This window comes from Ahaetulla prasina, chromosome 5 (assembly GCF_028640845.1).
Source record: "Ahaetulla prasina isolate Xishuangbanna chromosome 5, ASM2864084v1, whole genome shotgun sequence".
NCBI lineage: Eukaryota > Metazoa > Chordata > Lepidosauria > Squamata > Colubridae > Ahaetulla > Ahaetulla prasina.
The window spans coordinates 76043890-76065003 of NC_080543.1; the positions used below are offsets into that span (position 1 = coordinate 76043890).

The 21114-nt window shown below is 41.3% G+C and overlaps 1 protein-coding gene across 5 annotated transcripts in view; it reads right to left on the reverse strand.

Moving 5' to 3' along the window:
* The window catches only part of ACOT9 (acyl-CoA thioesterase 9), a 101065-nt gene that overhangs the window by 14073 nt on the left and 65878 nt on the right, over window positions 1-21114 (reverse strand). For all 5 annotated transcript variants that reach the window (XM_058186713.1, XM_058186714.1, XM_058186715.1 and 2 more), the window contains one exon: window positions 407-557. In XM_058186713.1, the coding sequence (XP_058042696.1) occupies window positions 407-557 (151 nt within the window). The remainder of the gene's footprint in view (window positions 1-406; window positions 558-21114) is intronic.

A 21114-nucleotide genomic window follows, 5' to 3' on the forward strand; every position in this document is an offset into this window, starting at 1 on the left:
TCAGTTGGATGCTCAGGGCTTTTTATATTTTTCACAATTTTCTTTAAATATTAATTGTCTTAAATTTTTAAGCCTGCTCTTTCCAGATAGATAAAACAAGTGTTCCTATGTTTATCATCACAAGAATGCTTAATTAGTTCTTTAATTTAAAATAATTTGTATAATACAAATTGGAGAAACTGAAGATCAATACTAATAAAGGACATGACAGATAAAATACTGAAAGTAATCTGAAAACTGATAGCATAGATTAGTATGCTATAGCACCAGATAAATGAAGCTATGAGGGGGGAAAAAACAAGCAGGCTCATATTTCTAAAGGTCATTACTTTTAAATTCATTCATTATAAATTATAAATTATTTTTTTATTCACACAGACAGTGAGATATTGAAAGCATTACTTACCACCATATGTCTTGGGAACAACATCTGGTATTTCCTTCTCTATCATAAATGTGAAATGGAAGACATTCGTTGTGTGGTGTACCCTGGTCTCTGGATCATAAACTTCACTATGCACCCGAACCTGGATGTTATTTTTTTTAGTATAACAAACCTTTAAAAATTAAAAATTAGGATCAACTAGGTATTGGGTATAGAATTTCAAAAATGAATAAATTATGCATGACATTTTATTACAGGTAGTCCTCATCTACAATTTGTTCAGCAATAGTTCAAAGTTACAAGGTTTGGTTACAATTAGTTACAACTAGTCATTGAAGTTCCAGCCATCCCAGCACCCCACAATCTGGACACTTTATTTATTTTTTTATTTTTTTATTTATTCAAATTTGTATACCGCCCTATCTCCCGAAGGACTCAGGGCGGTTCACAGGCACATAAAACATTTATATACAATTAAAATAACTATTAAAAAACTTATTCTAATGCCGAATATTAAAAATATAAATATAAATCTTAAAACCAAATTTAAACCCCTGTGAATTTAAAAATCTGTAAATTTAAAATCTTGGCAACTAGTTCACACTTCCAACTGGTTGCCAAAGTCCTCGCTATTACGTAACCACCATGTGCAACAAAGGTGCTTTTTCAAGAGGCAATGAACTTTCTGGTTTTTCTTTGAAGACGTTTCATTTCTCATCCAAGAAGCTTCTCCAGCTTTGAGTGGGGAATGAGAACAATTAACCAATAGAACAGCTTGCCTTCAGAAGTTGTGGGAGCTTCATCACTGGAAGCTTTCAAGAAGAGACTGGACTGTCGAGACTTCCGGTTGGCTCTGCTGCGTTGAAGACGGTCCCATGGATCGTCTGCTTCGGGATCGCGTTTAGAACCGTTTGGACAGCGTAAATCAGCTGTCCGACGGTTTGAATTCCTTCCCCTCGGGAGAAGAGGGGAAGGAGAGCAGCCAGGCGTGGGTAGAGCTCCCTTAGAACCCCAGGAATAAAGCCTGGGGCTTGAAAGGTGACAGCTCCCCAGAATGCTTGACAAACTCGGACCCGAAGCACTTGTGCTTAAGCAGAACAAGACGCTGCATCCACCTCTGTGCTTAATACTTGTTTCAAGATGATTTCAATGCAGTCGGAGCGAAAACAGGAGTTCTGGTAACTGTAACTGCAAGTATCAAATTGTAATTTTGTTTCTACAAAGTTTCCTTCAGAATCAATGTAAGAAGAATAAAGATGGCCTTTTCACTGTAACAGGGCTTGAAAGTGAAAGTTAACAGCTCGTTAAAGCTGTTATCGCTCTCAGTGTCTCTGCGCTGCTGGATTTATACGGAACTGAAACTTTAAAATCGTGTGAATGGATTTTTAACGCAGATAGAACAAAAGCAGGAGTGCTGGCAGTTATTTGTAAGGAAATTCTAACTCCCTAATCAGAGGATACTTTGTTGGAAAGATCAGAGACGAAGAAAGGAAATGGTGCTTTCTTCTTTGAAAGCGAAAGTTAAGGAAGTATTTGTTAAACTAGTTGGTGTTGAAGCTACACAAAGTATATAAGAAGAGATTAAGTAAATGGAATGAACAAGAACTGATTTTTTATTATAGTGTTCAAGAGGAGAAGATTTATTGATTTTTTCTATTTTTTTTAATTTCTCTTTGCCATTTGGCATATTATAGTTTAACAGGAAATGGCTTTTAAGCAAACAAAGCCAAATGTTATCAAGGGCTGTGAAATTTCTTTAGTTCAAATACAGAAGGTAAAAGAAGATCTTAAGGAATATTTAAAGGCTTTCTTAAAGGAACTTTTGGAGGTTCAAATTTCTGTAATAGATCAAAAATTTAATGAAATGGAAAAAGAAATATGGATTTTAAAGATATGTTGAAAATTTGGAATAAGGATTTGGAAAGTGTAATGGATGCATTTAAACTCTTAGCAGGTTATACTATTCAGATGAATGAAAGAATGGAAGAACTTAATCAAGCTAATTTGGATTGGGAAAGGAAAATAGAGGAGGTTCAAATGAATCAAGTTAATTTGAATTTAGAAAACAAAATAGAGGGAATACAGGTTAAGGTGGATAGGGCAGATGAAGAAAGGGTTATATTACAATATAGGTTAATGGAGTATGCTGTAAAGGTGAAAGTATTGAAGGAATGTAAGCAGGAGAATTTAAAAAAGATTTTTACACAGGCTTTTGCACAGATAACTGGAGAGAATCCAGAATATTTTGAAGTTAATATTGAAAAAAATTATCATGTTAACTCCTGGTTGGCTAGAGAGAGGCAACTACCAAGAGATGTGGTGATTTATTTTACAACTAAGAAGATTAGTTATGGAATCTAACAAGCATTTTATAAAAATAAATTTCAAATACTAGGACAAGATATAATAATGATGAAGGAAATTCCTCCTAAAATGTTAAGAAAGAGAAAAGAATTTACCTTTTTAGTGGATGAACTTAAGAAATATCAGATACAGTTTAGATGGGATGTTCCAGCTGGTTTAACAGTGAATTATAAAGGAAGAAAGTATTGTCTTAGTACACTTCTTAAAGCAAGAGATTTTTATATTAATGTATTAAAGGCTGGAAATCCTTTGTTGTTAGAAGCTAAGTTGATTGGTGTTGAGATGGCAAAAAAATGGGATAAGGATGTAATACAAATACAAGATAAGGGGAGGGGAGGAGAAATATTGGAGAAAACAGGGGAATTAAAAGAACAAGGAGAGATTTGTGTAGCTTCTAAATTAAAGGGTGTTTCTGTTTATGGGGAAGGATTTTTTTTTTAATACAATAAAAGAAGAAAGTTAAAATAATAATTTAAAGGTTGGAGATGTGATTGTAATGATGTTATTTGTTTATATACGGTTTTGTTAATAATTGATTTATTTTGGATATAAGTTGGAGATGTAATTTTAGTAATATTATTTGATTAATTAAGAGTGAGAGATATAACTGGAATTTTATTGTTAAGAAAAGTAACTGGTTAAGGATTTAGAAAATGCTTATTAACTTAAATGTTGGAATTATATATGTCGAGATTGTTTAGAAAATGTTTAGAATACAATGTTGGGAATATGGGAATGAACTGGAGTTAAATGTTAGCTTTAAATAAATTAAAAGGATGATGTTTATTTGATGTACATACAAATATGGACTATAAGGTATATTTCCTAATTGATTTTTGATCGCCAAATACATTTTAGAAAGCAAGCATGGATTACAAGGTATACTGAAGAATAACTCTTGATGGTGTAATATCGGAAGTTGTAATAGAATAGAATAGAATAGAATAGAATTTTTATTGGCCAAGTGTGATTGGACAAACAAGGAATTTGTCTTGGTGCATATGCTCTCAGTGTACATAAAAGAAAAGATACGTTCATCAAGGTACAACATTTACAACACAATTGATGGTCAATATATGTCGTGTCCCGCTCCTCTGCTGATGGCCAGGTCGGGGAAGTCCGTATCAAGCGTGCCTCTGCAGCTCTGCCAAAGTCCTATCAGAGTTCTCACGGCAGGCAGGAGACCAGGAAGTGACTTCAGCAATCCAAGTTAGACTTTGCCTGACTCAGAGAATGCCAGAAAGCAGATCCCTTATATAGGCCATGGGGTGTGGCTCCATGACTCAGCACTTATCCAGGCCTGCCCCTCCCTTCTTTTTGGTGACGTCGCCTCTCCATTCTCCGGAAGCGTGGGTCTATCCATTGCATCGTTTCGTCTTCAGCTGCTGGTAAACTCAGCTCGTGGCTGGCTTCAGGTGCACATGCTATCGGAGGGAGGTTTGTTTGTTCGGCCTGTCTGGGCATGGTGCCAGGGCTGGGGGCTGGAAGCATGCCAGGACATTCTTCAGCACTATCAGCATCTGGCAGGAGATAAGAGGGGCCCGGCTGCGGCAGGGGGAGCAGGCGAGACACAACAATATATCAATATAAATCATAAGGATTGCCGGCAACAAAGTTACAGTCATACAGTCATAAGTGGAAAGAGATTGGTGATGGGAACGATGAGAAGATTAATAGTAGTGCAGATTTAGTAAATAGTTTGACAATGTTGAGGGAATTATTTGTTTAGCAGAGTGATGGCCTTCGGGAAAAAACTGTTCTTGTGTCTAGTTGTTCTGGTGTGCAGTGCTCTATAGCGTCGTTTTGAGGGTAGGAGTTGAAACAGTTTATGTCCTGGATGTGAGGGATCTGTAAATATTTTCACGGCCCTCTTCTTGATTCATGCAGTATACAGGTCCTCAATGGAAGGCAGGTTGGTAGCAATTATTTTTTCTGCAGTTCTAATTGTCGTCCCACGTAGAGCTTAGGCGAAGCCCATGGAGCCCACGACACTGGAGGACTTTCTTCTTTCCCCTGTTCCTGCTCCCTTTTGTAGATCACCCTGGACTACCCCGGATTGTCCAGGAGATGCTGGTGTAGTAATTGATTTAGGCGGTTTTGGAACATCTACCGCCTAAGACTGACTTTATTGACTGTTCTCAGCCGGAGAGCCGGTGGTGACATCTTGACCGGCCAGGATGGGGCCGCTAACCGGGTTTCTATCATGCGGACATTTTTAGCGGCTGACCTTCTTGCCCTGCGAGATTCCCCTCTCTCGCAGGTTTGGCCTTCTACATTATCGAGGGCCCACCTTGAGGACGGGTTTTGGAACCCCGAGAGGTGGCATGCCAAAACTAAGAGGCTTAGGGGATTTTTAACTAGTTGTTTTAACCGATTTTTTAAGGGGAGTTTTAATGGGAATTTTAAGGGGAGGGTGGGAATTGACGGGTTTGTGTCAGGGGGGATGGGCGGGGGGGGGAACCCGTCGGGGAGGGAGCCAAGTCCAGTGTGTGTTCGCGGCGTTAATTCAACAGGTCCGAAGGTAGTGGGGGTGGGTGTCGTTCCAGTTTGTCAGGGTCGAGCCATTAATATGGTAAGTGGGAGAGGCAGATATGACGGAAGGAGGGGGCCACATCAGGTTTCGGGGGTTTGCTCTTGCTGTTTACGAGCGATTGCGTGCTCCGGCCCCCCAGGATTTTCCCGTGACCCGAGTGGCCAGAGTACTTGGGACTTGGGCCTTCGGCTGATGTTATGTAATGCCAGGTCCGCGGTTAATAAAACCCCCCTGATCTCAGATCTTATTCAGGAAGGGACCGCGGATGTTATGGGCATTACGGAGACCTGGTTGGGCACCGAAGGGGGATTCCCCTAGTGGAGATGTGCCCGCCAGGTTTCCGAGCATTCCATCAGCCGAGGGCCCAGGGTAGGGGTGGTGATTATTATTAAGGAGAGTCTTGAACCGAGGGAAACCACTGTGCCTTAGATAGCTGGGTGTGAATCCCTCTACATGAAGTGGGGTCGTAGGATTCAGGTGGGCTTGCTGATCACGTACCTGGCTCCTTGCTGCGTGACAACAGCCCTGCCCGAGCTGTTGGAGTTGCTGGCCGGGTTGGCAATTGAAACCCCTAGACTGTTGGTCATGGGGGATTTCAATTTGCCATCAGCCGGCGTGGCATCCTCGGCGGTTCAGGAGTTCATGGCTTCCATGACGGCCATGGACCTGATTCAATTAATTGACGGCCCTACCCACGTCGGGGGAGGCACCCTAGACTTGATTTTTATCTCTGGCCAGTGGTTGAATGATCTGGTTTTAAATGATTTAGTTGTCGAACCTTTGTCATGGTCAGATCATTTTCTCCTTCATCTAGACTTTCTGACTGCTACCCACCACCGCAGGGAGACGGAACCAATGCGCTGGTTTCGTCCCAGGCGCCTGATGGACCCGGAGAGGTTCCTGACGGAGCTTGGGCCGTTTCCCGAGCACCTGGCCCACGACACGACTGAAGAACTAGTTGCGGCCTGGGAACAGGCCGCGGCTGGGGCTTTGGACCGTGTCGTGCCTTTGTGGCCTCTGACCCGGCGTCGGTCTCAACCAGCTCCTTGGTTCTCCAAGGAGCTGAGGGAGATGAAACGCCAGAGAAGACGCCTAGAGAGTGTCTGGAGATCCAGCCGTTCTGAGGCTGACCGGACACTAGTTAGGTCCTACAGCAGGACCTACCTAGTGACACTGAGGGAAGCGAAACGTTCCTACGTTTCCTCCCTCATTGCGTCGGCAGATAACCGCCCAGCCCCCGTTTCGGGTGACCCGCTCTCTCCTTCAACAGGAGGGGCGGGAGGACCCCCTACAAGGGCGTGCCGAGGAGTTTAACGGTTATCTATACGATAAAATTGTTCAGCTTCGGGATGGATTGGATCAAAATTGGGTAGATCCAGGCGAGGGTTCCGAGATCCTTCTTGTTGAGGTGGTTTGGGATGATTTTGATCCTGTGACTCCCGAGGACATGGACAGGTTGCTGGGTAGGCTGAATGCCACCACATGTTTACTGGATCCGTGCCCCTCCTGGTTAGTACTGGCTACTCAGGAGGTGACACGAGGCTGGCTCCAGGGGATTACAAATGCTTCTTTGCGGGAGGGGGTCTTTCCCGCCGCCTTAAAAGAGGCAGTGGTGAGACCCCTCCTCAAGAAACCTTCCCTGGACCCAGATGTTTTAGGGAATTACCAGCCAGTCTCCAATCTTCGCTTCACGGCGAAGGTTGTAGAGAGTGCGGTGGTATGTCAGCTACCCCAGTACCTGGATGAAGCTGTCTATCTAGACCCATTCCAGTCCGGCTTCCAGCCCAGATACAGTACGGAGACAGCTTTGGTCACACTGGTGGATGATCTCTGGAAGGCCAGGGATAAGGGTTACTCCTCTGCCCTGGTCCTATTAGACCTCTCAGCGGCTTTTGATACCATCGACCATGGTGTCCTGCTGCGCCGGTTGGAGGGGTTGGGAGTGGGAGGCACCGTTTATCGGTGGTTCTCCTCCTACCTCTCTGACCGATCGCAGACGGTGTTGACAGGGGGGCAGAGATCGACTCCAAGGTGCCTCATGTGTGGGGTGCCGCAGGGGTCGATTCTCTCACCCCTCCTGTTCAACATCTATATGAAGCCGCTGGGTGAGATCATCAGTGGCTTCGGGGTGAGATACCAACTGTACGCTGATGACACTCAGCTGTACTTTTCCACCCCAGGCCACCCCAGTGAAGCTGTCGAAGTGCTGTCCCGGTGTGTGGAAGCCGTACGGGTCTGGATGGGGAGGAACAGGCTCAAACTTAATCCCTCCAAGACGGAGTGGCTGTGGATGCCGGCACCTCGGTACAGTCAGCTGCAGATGCGGCTGTCTATCGGGGGTGAGTCATTGGCCCCGATGGAGAAGGTACGCAACTTGGGCGTGCTCCTGGATGATCGGTTGTCCTTTGAAGATCATTTGGCGACCGTCTCCAGGAGAGCTTTCTATCAGGTTCGCCTGATCCGCCAGATGCGTCCCTTCCTGGACCGGGATGCCTTATGCACAGTCACTCATGCTCTCGTTACCTCTCGCCTGGACTATTGCAATGCTCTCTACATGGGGCTCCCCTTGAAGAGCACCCAGAGACTTCAGCTAGTCCAGAACGCGGCTGCGCGGGTTATTGAGGGAGCGGTTCGGAGCTCCCACGTAACACCTATCCTGCGCAGACTGCACTGGCTACCTGTTGTTTTCCGGGTGTGCTTCAAGGTATTGGTTACCACCTTTAAAGCGCTCCATGGCTCAGGACCGGGCTATTTACGGGACCGTCTACTGCCGGCCTCTATCTCCCATCGTCCGGTGCGTTCCCACAGAGAGGGACTCCTCAGGGTGCCGTCAGCCAAACAGTGTCGACTGGCGGCCCCCAGGGGGAGGGCCTTCTCTGTGGGGGCTCCGACCCTGTGGAACGAACTTCCCCTCGGGCTTCGACAACTACCTGACCTTAGGACCTTTCGCCGCGAACTTAAAACCTATTTATTTCGTATGGCTGGACTAGCTTGATTTTTACCTTTAATTTTAATTGAATTTGATGGGTTTTTAAATTTTTGTAATTTTATGGGGGTGTATATTATTTTAATTTTTGGGCAAATTTAAATCAGTTTTTTAAGGGTTGTTTTAACTATTGTGTATGTCTGTATTTTATCTGCCTGTTCACCGCCCTGAGTCCTTCGGGAGAAGGGCGGTATACAAATTAAAAATTTATTATTATTATTATTATTATTATTATTATTATTATTATTATTATTATTATTATTATTATTATTATTATTATTATTATTATTATTATTATTATCCTCTGAAGTCTGTGTCTTTGTTGTTGGGTTGCAGAACCGAACCAGGCAGTTATAGAGATGCAAATGACAGACTCAATAATTCCTCTGTAGAACTGAATCAGCAGCTCCTTGGGCAGTTTGAGCTTACTGAGTTGGCACAGAAAGAACAGTCTTTGTTGTCCTTTTTTGATGATGTTTTTGATGTTAGCTGTCCATTTTAGATCTTGTGATATGATAGAACTTAGAAATTTAAAGGTTTCTACTGTTGATACTGTGTTGTCTAGTATTGTGAGAGGTGGAAGTATGGAAGGGTTTCTCCTAAAGTCTACCACCATTTCTACGGGTTTTTTTTTTTATTTATTTACATTTATATCCCGCCCTTCTCCGAAGACTCAGGGCGGTTTACAGTGTATAAGGCAATAGTCTCATTCTATTTGTATATTTTTACAAAGTCAACTTATTGCCCCCCCAACAATCTGGGTCCTCATTTTACCTACCTTACAAAGGATGGAAGGCTGAGTCAACCTCGGGCCGGGCTTGCAGTAATTGCAGGCTGCTGTGTTCTAATAACAGGCTTCTTACAGCCTGAGCTACACAGTTTTCAGTGTATTCAGTTCCAGATTGTTTTGGTTGCACCACAAGGCTAGTCGTTCGACCTCTCGTCTATATGCGGATTCGTCATTGTCTCGAATGAGACCAATCACTGTTGTGTCATCTGCGAACTTCAGTAGCTTAACAGATGGATCATTGGAGATGCAGTCATTGGTATACAGAGAGAAGAGAAGTGGGGAGAGCACACAGCCTTGGGGGGCCCCTGTGCTAATTGTACAGGTATTTGATGTGATCTTGCTTAGCTTCACCTGCTGCTTCCTGTTTGTTAGGAAGCTTGTGATCCACTTACAAGTCTGTTCCAGTACCTGTAGCTGGTTTAGCTTAGTTTGAAGAATGTCTGGGCTTCCAGTGACGTCACCGCTCCTGCTGGGTGCTCTAACAGGGCGCTCCGCGTTAGAAGATCTTAAAAGTCAGTGAAACAGTATAAATCACTGTTCACTGACCTTAGCATACCCCTTGGTCAAAAGGGGGTGTGCAGAGCTGCGGGGGAGTGATAGATCTCTTCAGGGGGTTTGCTCTTAAGAGCTAATTTTTCTGGACTCCGGCTTCAAACGCGCTCCTGTTTTTTCAGGAAAAGGGAGTAGGAGTCACTTCTGCTCAAAAGGACTTGTCAAATGGATTGATTTTCTAAGCAGACGGGGGATTTCACAAGCGTTCGATCTTTGAAGTAGAAACAGCACACAAGTATCCTGACTTCCCCTTTTGAAATTTGAAACTTTTCTTTGTCTCTGCTTAATTGACTTTTAAAATGGCGTCTGAAAGCGAAAGTGAATTCTTTAGTACAACAAAGTAGCGCTATTTGTGGATTATAAATGGAGCTCTCCTATACTGAAAGGAGTAAGAGAAAGTTTTTAAGTTTAAATTCTTGATTCTTTTGAAGATAGAATGACGGCTAAACCTTTAAAGCCCTCTGGAAGAAGGGGATCTGAAGCAAATCTTGAGGATATACTTAAAGAACAATTAAAACTTTCTGAAGAATGGCAAAAGGAAATGATGGAAAAATTTAAAGCAGAAATAAGGGAACAGATGAAGGAGAATAATGACAAAATAAGAGAAGATATTATGCTGGCTTTTCAAGGTTTATCTAAAAAAGTTGAGGGATTGGAAGAAGAGATGCAACAGATCTCTCAGTTAAATAAGCACTTAGAAGATAAAATGCAAGATGTTCAGACAAAAGTGGATGAAAATAAAGATCAGGTTGTGATATTGCAGTACAAACTTATGGAAGGAGCTCTTAGAATCCGTGGCCTGCAGGAACAAAGAGGAGAGGACCTAAGAAAAATCATATCAGAAGCATTGGCTGAATTTATTGAAGCGGAACCCCAAGAGGTAGCTTATCAAACTGATAAAATATATAGAGTTAATTCTTGGATCGCAAGACAGAGAAAGCTTCCTCGGGACATTGTGGTTTATTTTGTGAAAAGAACTATGAGAAATCAGATTTTGCAAGCTGCATATCAGACAACTTTGAAAATTGGAGAACAGGAGCTGAAGGTCCTGAAAGAGATTCCTTCCAAGATGTTAAGAGATAGGAAGGAATTTGTTTTTTTACACAAGAACTTAAAAAACACCAGATTCAATTTAGATAGGAGGTGCCAGTTGGTTTGACAGTATTTTATCAAGGAAGGAGATATAGAATTGACACTGTCTTAAAGGCAAAGGATTTTCTTTCTACAGTCTTGAAAGTTGAAATAGAAGTGATAGAAAAACTTCAAGAGATCCAAGAAGGCGTGGTGACCCAAGAGGCTTTATCTCTGCCAGCATCAGAGGAGCCACAAGAGCAAAGGGTGACAAGAGGAGCTCTTAAGCGTAAAGAAGAGCAACAGCTTCAAAGTAAAAGTCAGGATCCCAGAATGGAAGCTGTGGGAGGCGCTAGACAGAAGATACCAGAGGAGGATCTTCTGTTGTCTGCTTCAAAGCTTCAGGAGGCCAGTAATGGCAAATAGAATTTTGTCATGGAATGTTAATGGTTTGAATTCAGCTCAGAAAAGAATGAAAATATTCCATTACTTGAAACAATTTAAAAATAATGTGATTTGCCTGCAAGAGACACATATCAAATTATCAGACCAAAAATACTTAATAAACTCAAAATTAGGTAAACATTTTGTTGCATCAGCTTTGGATAAGAAGCAAAATGGAATCATTGTATATATCAGGAAGGATATACCAGCTAAGTTAACTGAGGCAGATATTCAAGGAAGATTTATTGCTATTGAACTGGTGATAGATGCAAAAAAGACTTTGCTGATAGGTATTTATTCACCTAACCAGCAACAAGAAAAGTTTTATAAAATGTTACACGAGAGGTTGATCCTCTGGGATTACAGTTCGTTTATTTTATTAGGAGACTGGAATGGAGTAATTGATACAAGAAATGATAAGAGAACCTCTTCTAAGAAGATACCTATACATGCAAAATTACCAAAATCCTTCTTTGAAATGATGGAAGACTTTGACTTTAGAGACATATGGAGGTTACGGAATCCAGATGAGAGAGATTTTACATTTTTTTCATGTATTGACTTTATCTTAATTTCTAATGACTTGCTTTCTAGGGTGAAGAAAATGAAGATATTTCCGAGGTGTTTAACTGACCATAGCCCAGTATGGATGGAATTATTACAAGGGAAAAAAGGTGGTAGAACATGGAGGCTAAATGAAAATTTGTTTAGATATGAGGATAATGTAAATCAATGTAAGAAACAGATGAAGGAATTTTTTGATTTTAATATGCATAAGGGGACACCGATAGGAACTGTGTGGGAGGCGAGTAAGGCTTTTATTAGAGGTATATTGATATATCTGGATAATAGGCAGAGGAATAATAAACAAAGGCAGCGTAGGTATTTGGGAGAAGAAATTCAAAAGAAACAACAATTATTAATTCAAAACCCACAAGACCACAAACTTAAAGAGGCTATAAGGATATTACAGAGTCAATTTACTATGTTAATGGCAGACCAGGTGGCAACGAATATACAATATGCTAAACATAATACCTTTTGTAATGCAAATAAACCTGGGAGGTGGCTGGCATATAACTTAAGGAAAAAACAGAAAGCACGTGTCATAGAAAAAATAGAATATAAAGGTAAAGAGATATATCAACAGGATAAAATTAAAAAGGCCTTCTCAGAATTTTACACTACTTTATATGCGAAAGATAAAATACTGAATAGGGACATTTATGATTATTTGAAAGATTATAAGGTTAATATTCTAACATTAGAACAAAGGGAGGAGTTGAATCGGCCAATAGCTACTGGAGAAATAGTGGAGGCAATTAAACAATTAAAAATGGGGAAAACCCCCCGGTACAGATGGACTTACAGCAAGTTATTATAAAAAATTACAGGATGAAATATTAGGCCCACTTAAAGAATTATTTAATCAGATACAATTAGGAGCGGGAATACCCCCATCGTGGAAACATCTTTTATTTCACTGATACCAAAAGAAGAGCAAGATTGCTCTAAACCCGGGAATTATAGGCCGATCTCACTTCTAAATAATGATTATAAGATTTTTGTTAAAATAATAGCGAATAGATTAATGTTAGTTTTACAACAAAGAATTCATACTGATCAATCTGGTTTTATAAAAGGGAGGCAGATGAGGAATAATGCTAGACAGATTATTAATATATTGGAATATTTGGAACACTTCAGCAGCACTTATTTTTTTGGATGCGGAGAAGGCCTTTGATCGATTGCATTGGGATTTTTTATTTAAATTAATAGAGAAAATGCAATTTGGGGATTGATTTGTTAGAATAATTAAAGCAATTTATAGAGAGCAAACAGCTCAGATTATAATAAATGGTAGTTTGACAGAGGTTATTAAGATTGCAAAAGGAACGAGACAGGGATGTCCTTTATCACCACTATTGTTTGTTTTAACTCTGGAACCATTATTGGATAAAATACGAGAGTTAAAGAAGATAGAGGGAATTAAAATTAGACAATATGAGTATAAAGTTAGAGCTTTTGCAGACGACAGTGGTTACTTTAACAAATCCTATAAATTCAAGTATATCTTTGTTGGAAACAATTGATAAATACGGAAAGGTATCGGGACTTAAATCAGAATAAAACAAAAGTGATAATCAAAAATATGTCTAAACAACAGAAACAAAAATTAGAGGAAATAACAGGATTTGAGGTGGTAATTAGGGGTTTATATTAGCTCATCGAACAGGAAACTGTATAAGAATAATTATGAGTTGTTATGGCAAAAAGTTCAGAAAGACATGAATGCTTGGAAAAAACTGCAGCTATCGTTATTGGGGAGAATAGCGGTTATCAAAATGAATGTGTTACCTAGATTTCTGTTTCTGTTCCAGATGATACCAATAATCAAGAAAGATAAAAATTTGGAGGAATGGCAGATTGGGATTAATAAATTTATATGGCAAGGTAAAAAGGCGAGGGTTAAAATGAAAATAATTCAGGATTCATGGGAAAGAGGAGGCCTAAAAATGCCTAATTTAAACTATATTATGAAGCAGTAGCCCTTTCAGGAATAAGTGATTGGTTTAATTTAACGGAGGAAAGAATTTTGAATATAGAAGGTTATGACTTATTATATGGATGGCATGCGTATTTATTTTATGAAAAAAAAGTGGATAGGGCTTTTAAGAGTCATGTGTTGAGAAGTGCTCTTTTGCGGGTCTGGAAAAAATATTCCTATAAACTAGACTATAAGATTCCTATATGGGTGAGCTCCAGACATGCAATAGAGAATATAAATATAGAACAGAAACAGGAAATGATTACTTATAAAGAACTTTTGTATGCTGAAGGAGGTAGCTTGCAATTAAAATCATTACAGGTATTAAATGAAGAAGGGAGGAATTATACTTGGTTTCAATATGGGCAACTAAGTGCTAGGTGGAAAGAAGATCAAAAAATTGGTATAATGCAAAGGAAGGAAAATTTAATAAAGCAAATTAGAAATCAGACCCAGGAGCATATAAAGAGATTGTACAATGTGTTGCTTGAAATAGATTCGGAAAAGGATTTGGTAAAGGATTGTATGATAAAATGGGCACAGAATATTCAGGAACCAATAATGTTGGAAACATGGGAGAAAATCTGGGTTAGAAATGTTAAGTTTACACAAGCACAGAATTTAAGGGAAAATTTTTATAAGATGTTTTATAGATGGCACTTAGATCCCAAAAAATTATCATGTATGTATCCTGATATCCAAGCGAAATATTGGAGATGTGACTGTGATGGCACTACATATTATCATATTTGGTGGACTTGTAAGAAAATCAAGGCCTTTTGGATAAGAATATGGTGGATTATTCAAAATGTCCTGAAGAAGAAGATAAAGTTCCTGCCGCAATTTTTCCTTTTGGGAATTATAACGGATTGTACACTGACTGAGATTAAATTGATTTTGAACTTAATAACAGCAGCAAGGCTGTTGATTGGACAATATTGGAAGGAAAAAGAGTTACCTACAATAGAAGAATGGATATTGAAAGTTACTAACTTGGCTGAGATGGCTAAAATCTCAGCCTTTCTGAAAAACAATATGCAGGAAAGATATTTAACTGAATGGAAAAAATGGATTGATTATTTACAAAATAGATATCATATTAAGAGATATCAGATTGCCTTTGAATAATTAGGATGTATTATTTTATATAATGGGGGGTTAGGAAATGAAAAGATTTGGATGAGGTTAATTGGATTAGAAGGGAAAATTTTACTCTATGTTTGGTTTATGTATAACAATACTCAGGATTGACCGGGAAGCCGGGGGAGTTAAGGAGGGAAGGGGTTTTGGAGGGGGGAAAGGGGGGGGGAAATGTTTTTGTTTGTTAAAACTTTTTCAATTAAAAAAAAAAGAATGTTTGGAATGATGGTATTGAATGCTGAACTAAAGTCTACAAAAAAGATTCTTGCATAGGTCTTTGGAGACTCAAGATGTTGTAGGATGTAGTGCAGAGCCATATTAACAGCATCATCTGTTGATCTATTTGCTCGGTATGCAAATTGCAAGGGGTCTAACAGCGGATCCGTGATGGTTTTCAAGTAGGAAAGCACTAGCCTTTCAAAGGTTTTCATGACTACAGATGTTAAAGCAACTGGTCTAGTCATTCAGTTCCTTGATGGTGGGCTTCTTCGGCACTGGGATGATGGTAGAGCGTTTGAAGCAAGAAGGAACATAGCACATCTCTAATGATTTATTGAAAATATGGGTGAAGATGGGGGCCAATTGGTCAGCACAGACTTTTAAGCAAGAAGGAGTTATCTTGTCTGGGCCTGGAGCTTTTCCTGGCTTTTGTCTGTGAAATAGGTCCTGCACTTCTTTTTCTGTGATCACTAGGGATTGTGAACCCAATGAAATGGGGTCAGTTGTAGGAGGCTTGGCTGTTGTTGGTGTGTCTGAGATGGGTGTTGTGGAGATAGGTGGCTGTAGTTTCCTTTCAAACCTGCAGTAAAACTCATTCAGGTCATCTGCCAGTTGTTGATTACCTTCAGCCTGGGAAGGAGGCTTGCCATAGCCGGTGATATTTTTAAGAGTTTTCCACGTTTGCTGGTTCATTTGCTGAAAACTGATTCTTTAGCTTTTCAGAGTAGCTTCTTTTTGCTGCTCTGATCTCCCTTGTTAGTGCATTTCTGGCCTGATTGTACAGCATTTTATCACCTTTTCTGTAGGCTTCCTCTTTGGAATGTCATAGCTGCTTAAGTTTAGCTGTGAACCAAGGTTTTTTGTTACTGTATATTCACAAGTTCCTTGTATACTGCTTATTGTTGAAGAATGGACAGTAAAATTTATGAACTTAGATGGCAATGTGGAAATATCGTATTTGAAGGGTGGCTTATGTAAGATATTTACAGAAATAGAGAAGATAGACTGATATTTAAAAATTGAACTGAAAGACTAAAAAGTTAAATAGTTTATGAATGGAAAGACTGCAAATTGTATTGCTATAATCTTTTCTTCGTTTTTATGGAAAAGGGGAGTTAAGGGTTCAGAGAGGGGTGGGAGCTTTTGGATGATTAGTGTATTTTAGTTTGTGATTGTTGACATTATACCCTGTATTTGCTCTGGGAAGTCTGGGGGGGGGGAGGGAGTGGGGGAAGGAGGGAAGGGGGAGGGAAAGGGGCCAGGGTGGGAGGGAAGGGATGTATGGGGAAAAATTTTGTAAAACTTTTTTAATAAAAAAAAAAAGAAGAGACTGGTCTGTCATTTGTCAGAAATGGTGTAGTATCTCCTGCTTGAGCTTGAGGTTGGACTAGAAGACCTACAAAATCCTTTCCAACTCTGTTAATCTGTTAATCTGAATGGAAGGATTTTTATTCCTTGCAGACAGCTGGTCATTTGCATTCTTTTATTCAGAGAGTAGTTAAGGCCTGGAGGTTTATCTGCGTCATCAGGATCACCTGAATGGAGCAAATGGGTGTGGAGCCTTCTTGGAACTGTTGAAAGGACTGTGGGATAGATGATGAGAGAGGGCTGTTCAATTTTGACATAATGGCCTTTTTGACCCCTTTTTCCTCTCTGTTCAAAATGTGGACTTTGCAGTCTTCAAAAGAGTGGCTTTTTTTATTCGATCGGATCGAATAAAGGGAATTAGAGTTAAACATCAAGATTACAGATTAAGAGCTTTTGCAGATGACTTGGTTGTTACTGTATCTCAACCAATATACTCAGCTACTGGTTTAAAAGATATAATTGGTCAGTATGGCAAAGTATCTGGATTTAAGGTGAATCAGCAAAAGACAAAGATGATAACTAAAAATATGAATATACAACAAAAAGAAGAGTTAGAAAGAACTACAGGTTTTGAAATTGTTAAAAAGGTTAAATATTTAGGAATATATATTACAGCTTCAAATGTTAAATTATACAAAAATAATTATGAGGTATTGTGGCAGAAGGTATGGAAAGAAATGGAGAGTTGGAAGAAGTTACAACTATCTTTGCTGGGAAGAATAGCGGCTATAAAAATGAATGTTTTGCCCAGGTTTTTATTTTTGTTTCAAATGATACCGGTGCTTAAGAATGATATTAAATTACAGGAATGGCAAAAGGGGATTAATAAATTTGTATGGATGGGCAAAAAACCAAGAATAAAATTAAAAATAATGCAGGATACAAGGGAAAGGGGGGGTCTTAAAATGCCTAACTTAAATTGTATTATGAAGCAGTTGTCTTATCATTAATTACTGATTGGATTAATAGATGTTTTATAGATGGCATTTAGACCCCAAAAAATTGTCATGTATGTATCCTAATGTACAGGCTAAATGTTGGAGATGCGATTGTGAAGATGCCACTTATTACCATATATGGTGGACTTGTAAAAAAGTTAAAGCATTTTGGATTAAAGTATGGTGGATTATGCAGAATATTTTGAAAAAGAAGGTTAAGTTTACCCCGCAGTTCTTTTTACTAGGAATAATTATGGATTGTACAGCTATAGAGACTAAATTGATTTTGAACTTAATAACAGCCGCAAGACTTTTGATTGCTCAATATTGGAAGAAAGAAGAATTGCCTACAATTGAAGAATGGACACTTAAAGTATCAAATCTGGCAGAAATGGCAAAAATCTCTGCTTACTTGAAAGACTATACACAAGAAAAATATATTTTAGAATGGAAAATGTGGATTGATTATATTCAAAATAAGTATCAGATAAAAAAATATCGAATAGCATATGAGTAAATTTAGGAAATATCTTGTATTAGATATATTTCTGAAGGAGAGGGGAATTGAGAGTGTGATTAAGTGTGGAGAGACTAGAGATTATAATTTAGGAATTATTTTAGATTATAATTGTTAGTTTTGATACCCTGCATTTTGTTCTGGGAAGTCGGGGGTAAGGGGAGGGAATTGGGGGTTGAGGCTAGAGATGGAGTGATGGTTAATGTACAGGGATTATTGAAGATGTATAAATATAATTAATGTAGGGTCGGGTCTGCCCAGTTACCAATTTAGAACGGTGGGGAGGGACAAAAGAGAGAGTAGGAGGTAGGAAAGAGGAGAAGAGGAAGGAAGAGGGGTAGAAGAGGGAGAAGGAAGGTGTAGGGTGGAGGGAGGAGAGGATGTAGATAAGAGAAGGAGAGGAAAGTCTGGAAAGTAAAAGAAGGTAGAAGAGGGAAGAGTGTTAAAAAGGGGGGTGGTGACTGGGCAAGCCCGGCTAATTGTATATAACTGTACATTGAATGAGTTGTTTGACATGATTGTAAAAATAAAACTTTTTTATGAAAAAAAAAAGAGTGGCTTTTTAAAAAAAAATGCAGATGGACTGCTGAATCTAGTCCTAATGGGTTTGTTCTCCTATGTTGTACCATGTGTTTATGAAGTGGTTGTCTTGTTTCCCAATGTAAAGATCTGCACATGGCTCACTGCATTGTACTATATATACCACATTGCTCATTTTGTATCTGGGTGTTTTATCCTTGGGGTGGACAAGCTTCTGCCTTAGTTTATTCTTGGGTTTGAAGTGTGCACGTATGTTGTGTTGGCTGAAGATCCTCCTGAGCTTTTCTGATATGCCTGCAATGTATGGAATGACATTGCTTTGTTTATTGTTCATTGTCTGTTACAGAGGAGCTCCTATAGGGTCTTTTGATGAAGGCCCACCTGGGATAGCCACACATTCTAATCTAAGGGCTTCCTTGATGTGTTTTAGTTCTTTTAGCAAAATGTCTTCGAAGAAAAACCAGAAAGTCCAGTTGCGTCTTGAAAAAGCACCCTTGGGACAACTGTGACCTGGATGACTGAGAATATCCTACAGACACCATCTGCAACTTTCCTTAATGGCTTCCCCAGAAAGTCAATGGAGAAGACATCAGGGAAGGTTGCAAGTCAGTGGGGAATTCTTCCCCACCTGTACTCTCTGCCAACACCTCTGTGCTTGCATTGTGCCAGCCATTTGCACAACCCTATACCAGTGGTGAAATCTACAAATTTTCCCTACCAGTTCTGTAGGCGTGGCTTGGGAGAGGGCGTTTCCTGTGACTGAGTGGGCATGGCCAACTTGACATCACTCACAGCCATGCCCACTCAGCCACATGACCCCATCCCACCAAGCCACACCCACAGAACCTGGTAGGGAAAAAAATGGCCCTGCAACAAGCAGGAACCTCACACAGCCACAAAAAGCTCAAAAACCAACTTTCACACTTTACACACCCACAATACAACACAACACAACTGACTCACACACACACACACAAAATGCCACATACAGCTTTGTGAGATTTTGTGTGTTTGAAATACTACACACGAGGTGGGCAGCAAGCATGCGATGGCTCCGTGGCAAGGTTGGAGCCAGGGAATGATGCATTCCCCAACCAGGTCGAGTGTTCTGTTTCCCTCCCCCCAATACTCCCAGCAAGGAGTCAGTCAGAGGCCTCCTTTTCTAATTTATTTACATAGATAAATGTCCTGGCCATGTCTACCCACGGGCCTGCCAAGTTTCTGGAGATAACGAGGAAATTATAGATAAGGCCAGAATTACTCACGAATATATTCTTCCCTCCATTGATAGTTTGCCCGCGCAAATTCATTGCTTTGTCCAAGAAAAAAAACCAGGAAGTCCCGCCTCCTATTTATAGTCTCTGCAGATGTCACTGCATGACAATCATTACTTGGCTTTATCCCAACGCTGCTTCTGCTGCGCGCGCCGGTCACGTCTGCGCAGTCTTGCATCACTCCAAAACTGTTCTTGGGGCGTTTCCAAATCAGAAAAAGGCTCCAGAGAATCAGGCCTTGCCGGCCCTTCCTCCTCCCTTTGAGTGGGTGCCAGGGAGGGAGAGGGCTCAAGAGAAGCAGGGTGTTGTGTTTTGCCCGCCCTCAGAGCAGCCGGGGCCTTCTTATCTGCTCCCGAACACGGAGGAATGTATGCCTCCCGGCCCCAGTCCTGGCTCCATGCCCAGACAAACTGCAGAAGAAGGAGCACCTCCCAGCCCCAGCCCTGACTCCATGCCCAGGCAAACGGAGCAGCTAGACCCCTCCCCCTCCTCCACAGCATGTGAGCCTGAGGAGGGTTTATTACCAACAGCTGATTGGAGTGACCCTCGCATCAGAAGATTGGATAGGCGGAGGCAACAGAAGGAAGGGAGGGGCAGGCCTTAATGAGTGCTGAGTCATGGAGCCACACCCCATGGCCTATATAAAGGATCTGCTTTCTGGCAGTCTCTGAGTCAGGCAAAGTCGAACTTATCTTGCTGAAGTCACTTACTGGTCTCCTGCCTGCTCTGAAGACTTTGCTAGGACTTTGGGCAGAGCTGCAGAGGCAAGCCTGATTCGGATTTCCCTGACCCGGCCGTCAGCGGAGGAGTGGGACACGACATCGGGCTTGCCAGGTCTTCTCCCTCACTTTCTGAATCATCCGAGTCCAGGAGTCCGGGTCCAGGAACCTGGGTCACAACACTATCCCTCACCGCAGGGCCCTTCCCCCGGGGCTGACGATCAGGATGCGGTCGGGCTGGGTTCTGCTCATGGAAGGCTTGCACCAGGTCAGGGGCATGAACGTCGGAGGCATCTACCCAGGAGAAATCAGTCCCGTATCCCTTCCACACGATCAAATATTGGAAATGACCCTTCAGCCAGCGGGAGTCTCGTATGCTGTGGACTTCGTATTCCTCCGACCCGTCCTCGGAGACAGTGACGGGTGCTGTTGGGCACCGAAGGGGACTCGGTGTGGCCTCAGGAACCAGAAGGGACCGGTGAAAGACGGGGTGGATCTGCATGGATCGTGGCAGGGTCAGTCGGTAGGCTACCGGGTTGATGACTGCCTCGACAGGGAACGGGCCGATGAATCGGTGGTCCAACTTCTTTACCGGGCGGTCAGACGGGAAGTGTTTGGTGGAGAGCCATACCCGGTCTCCAACTGCCAGCGGGGGCATTGCCCGTCGGGAGCGGTCAGCGGACCATTTGTAGTCCTCCTTTGCCCGATCCAGCTGCTGACATACCA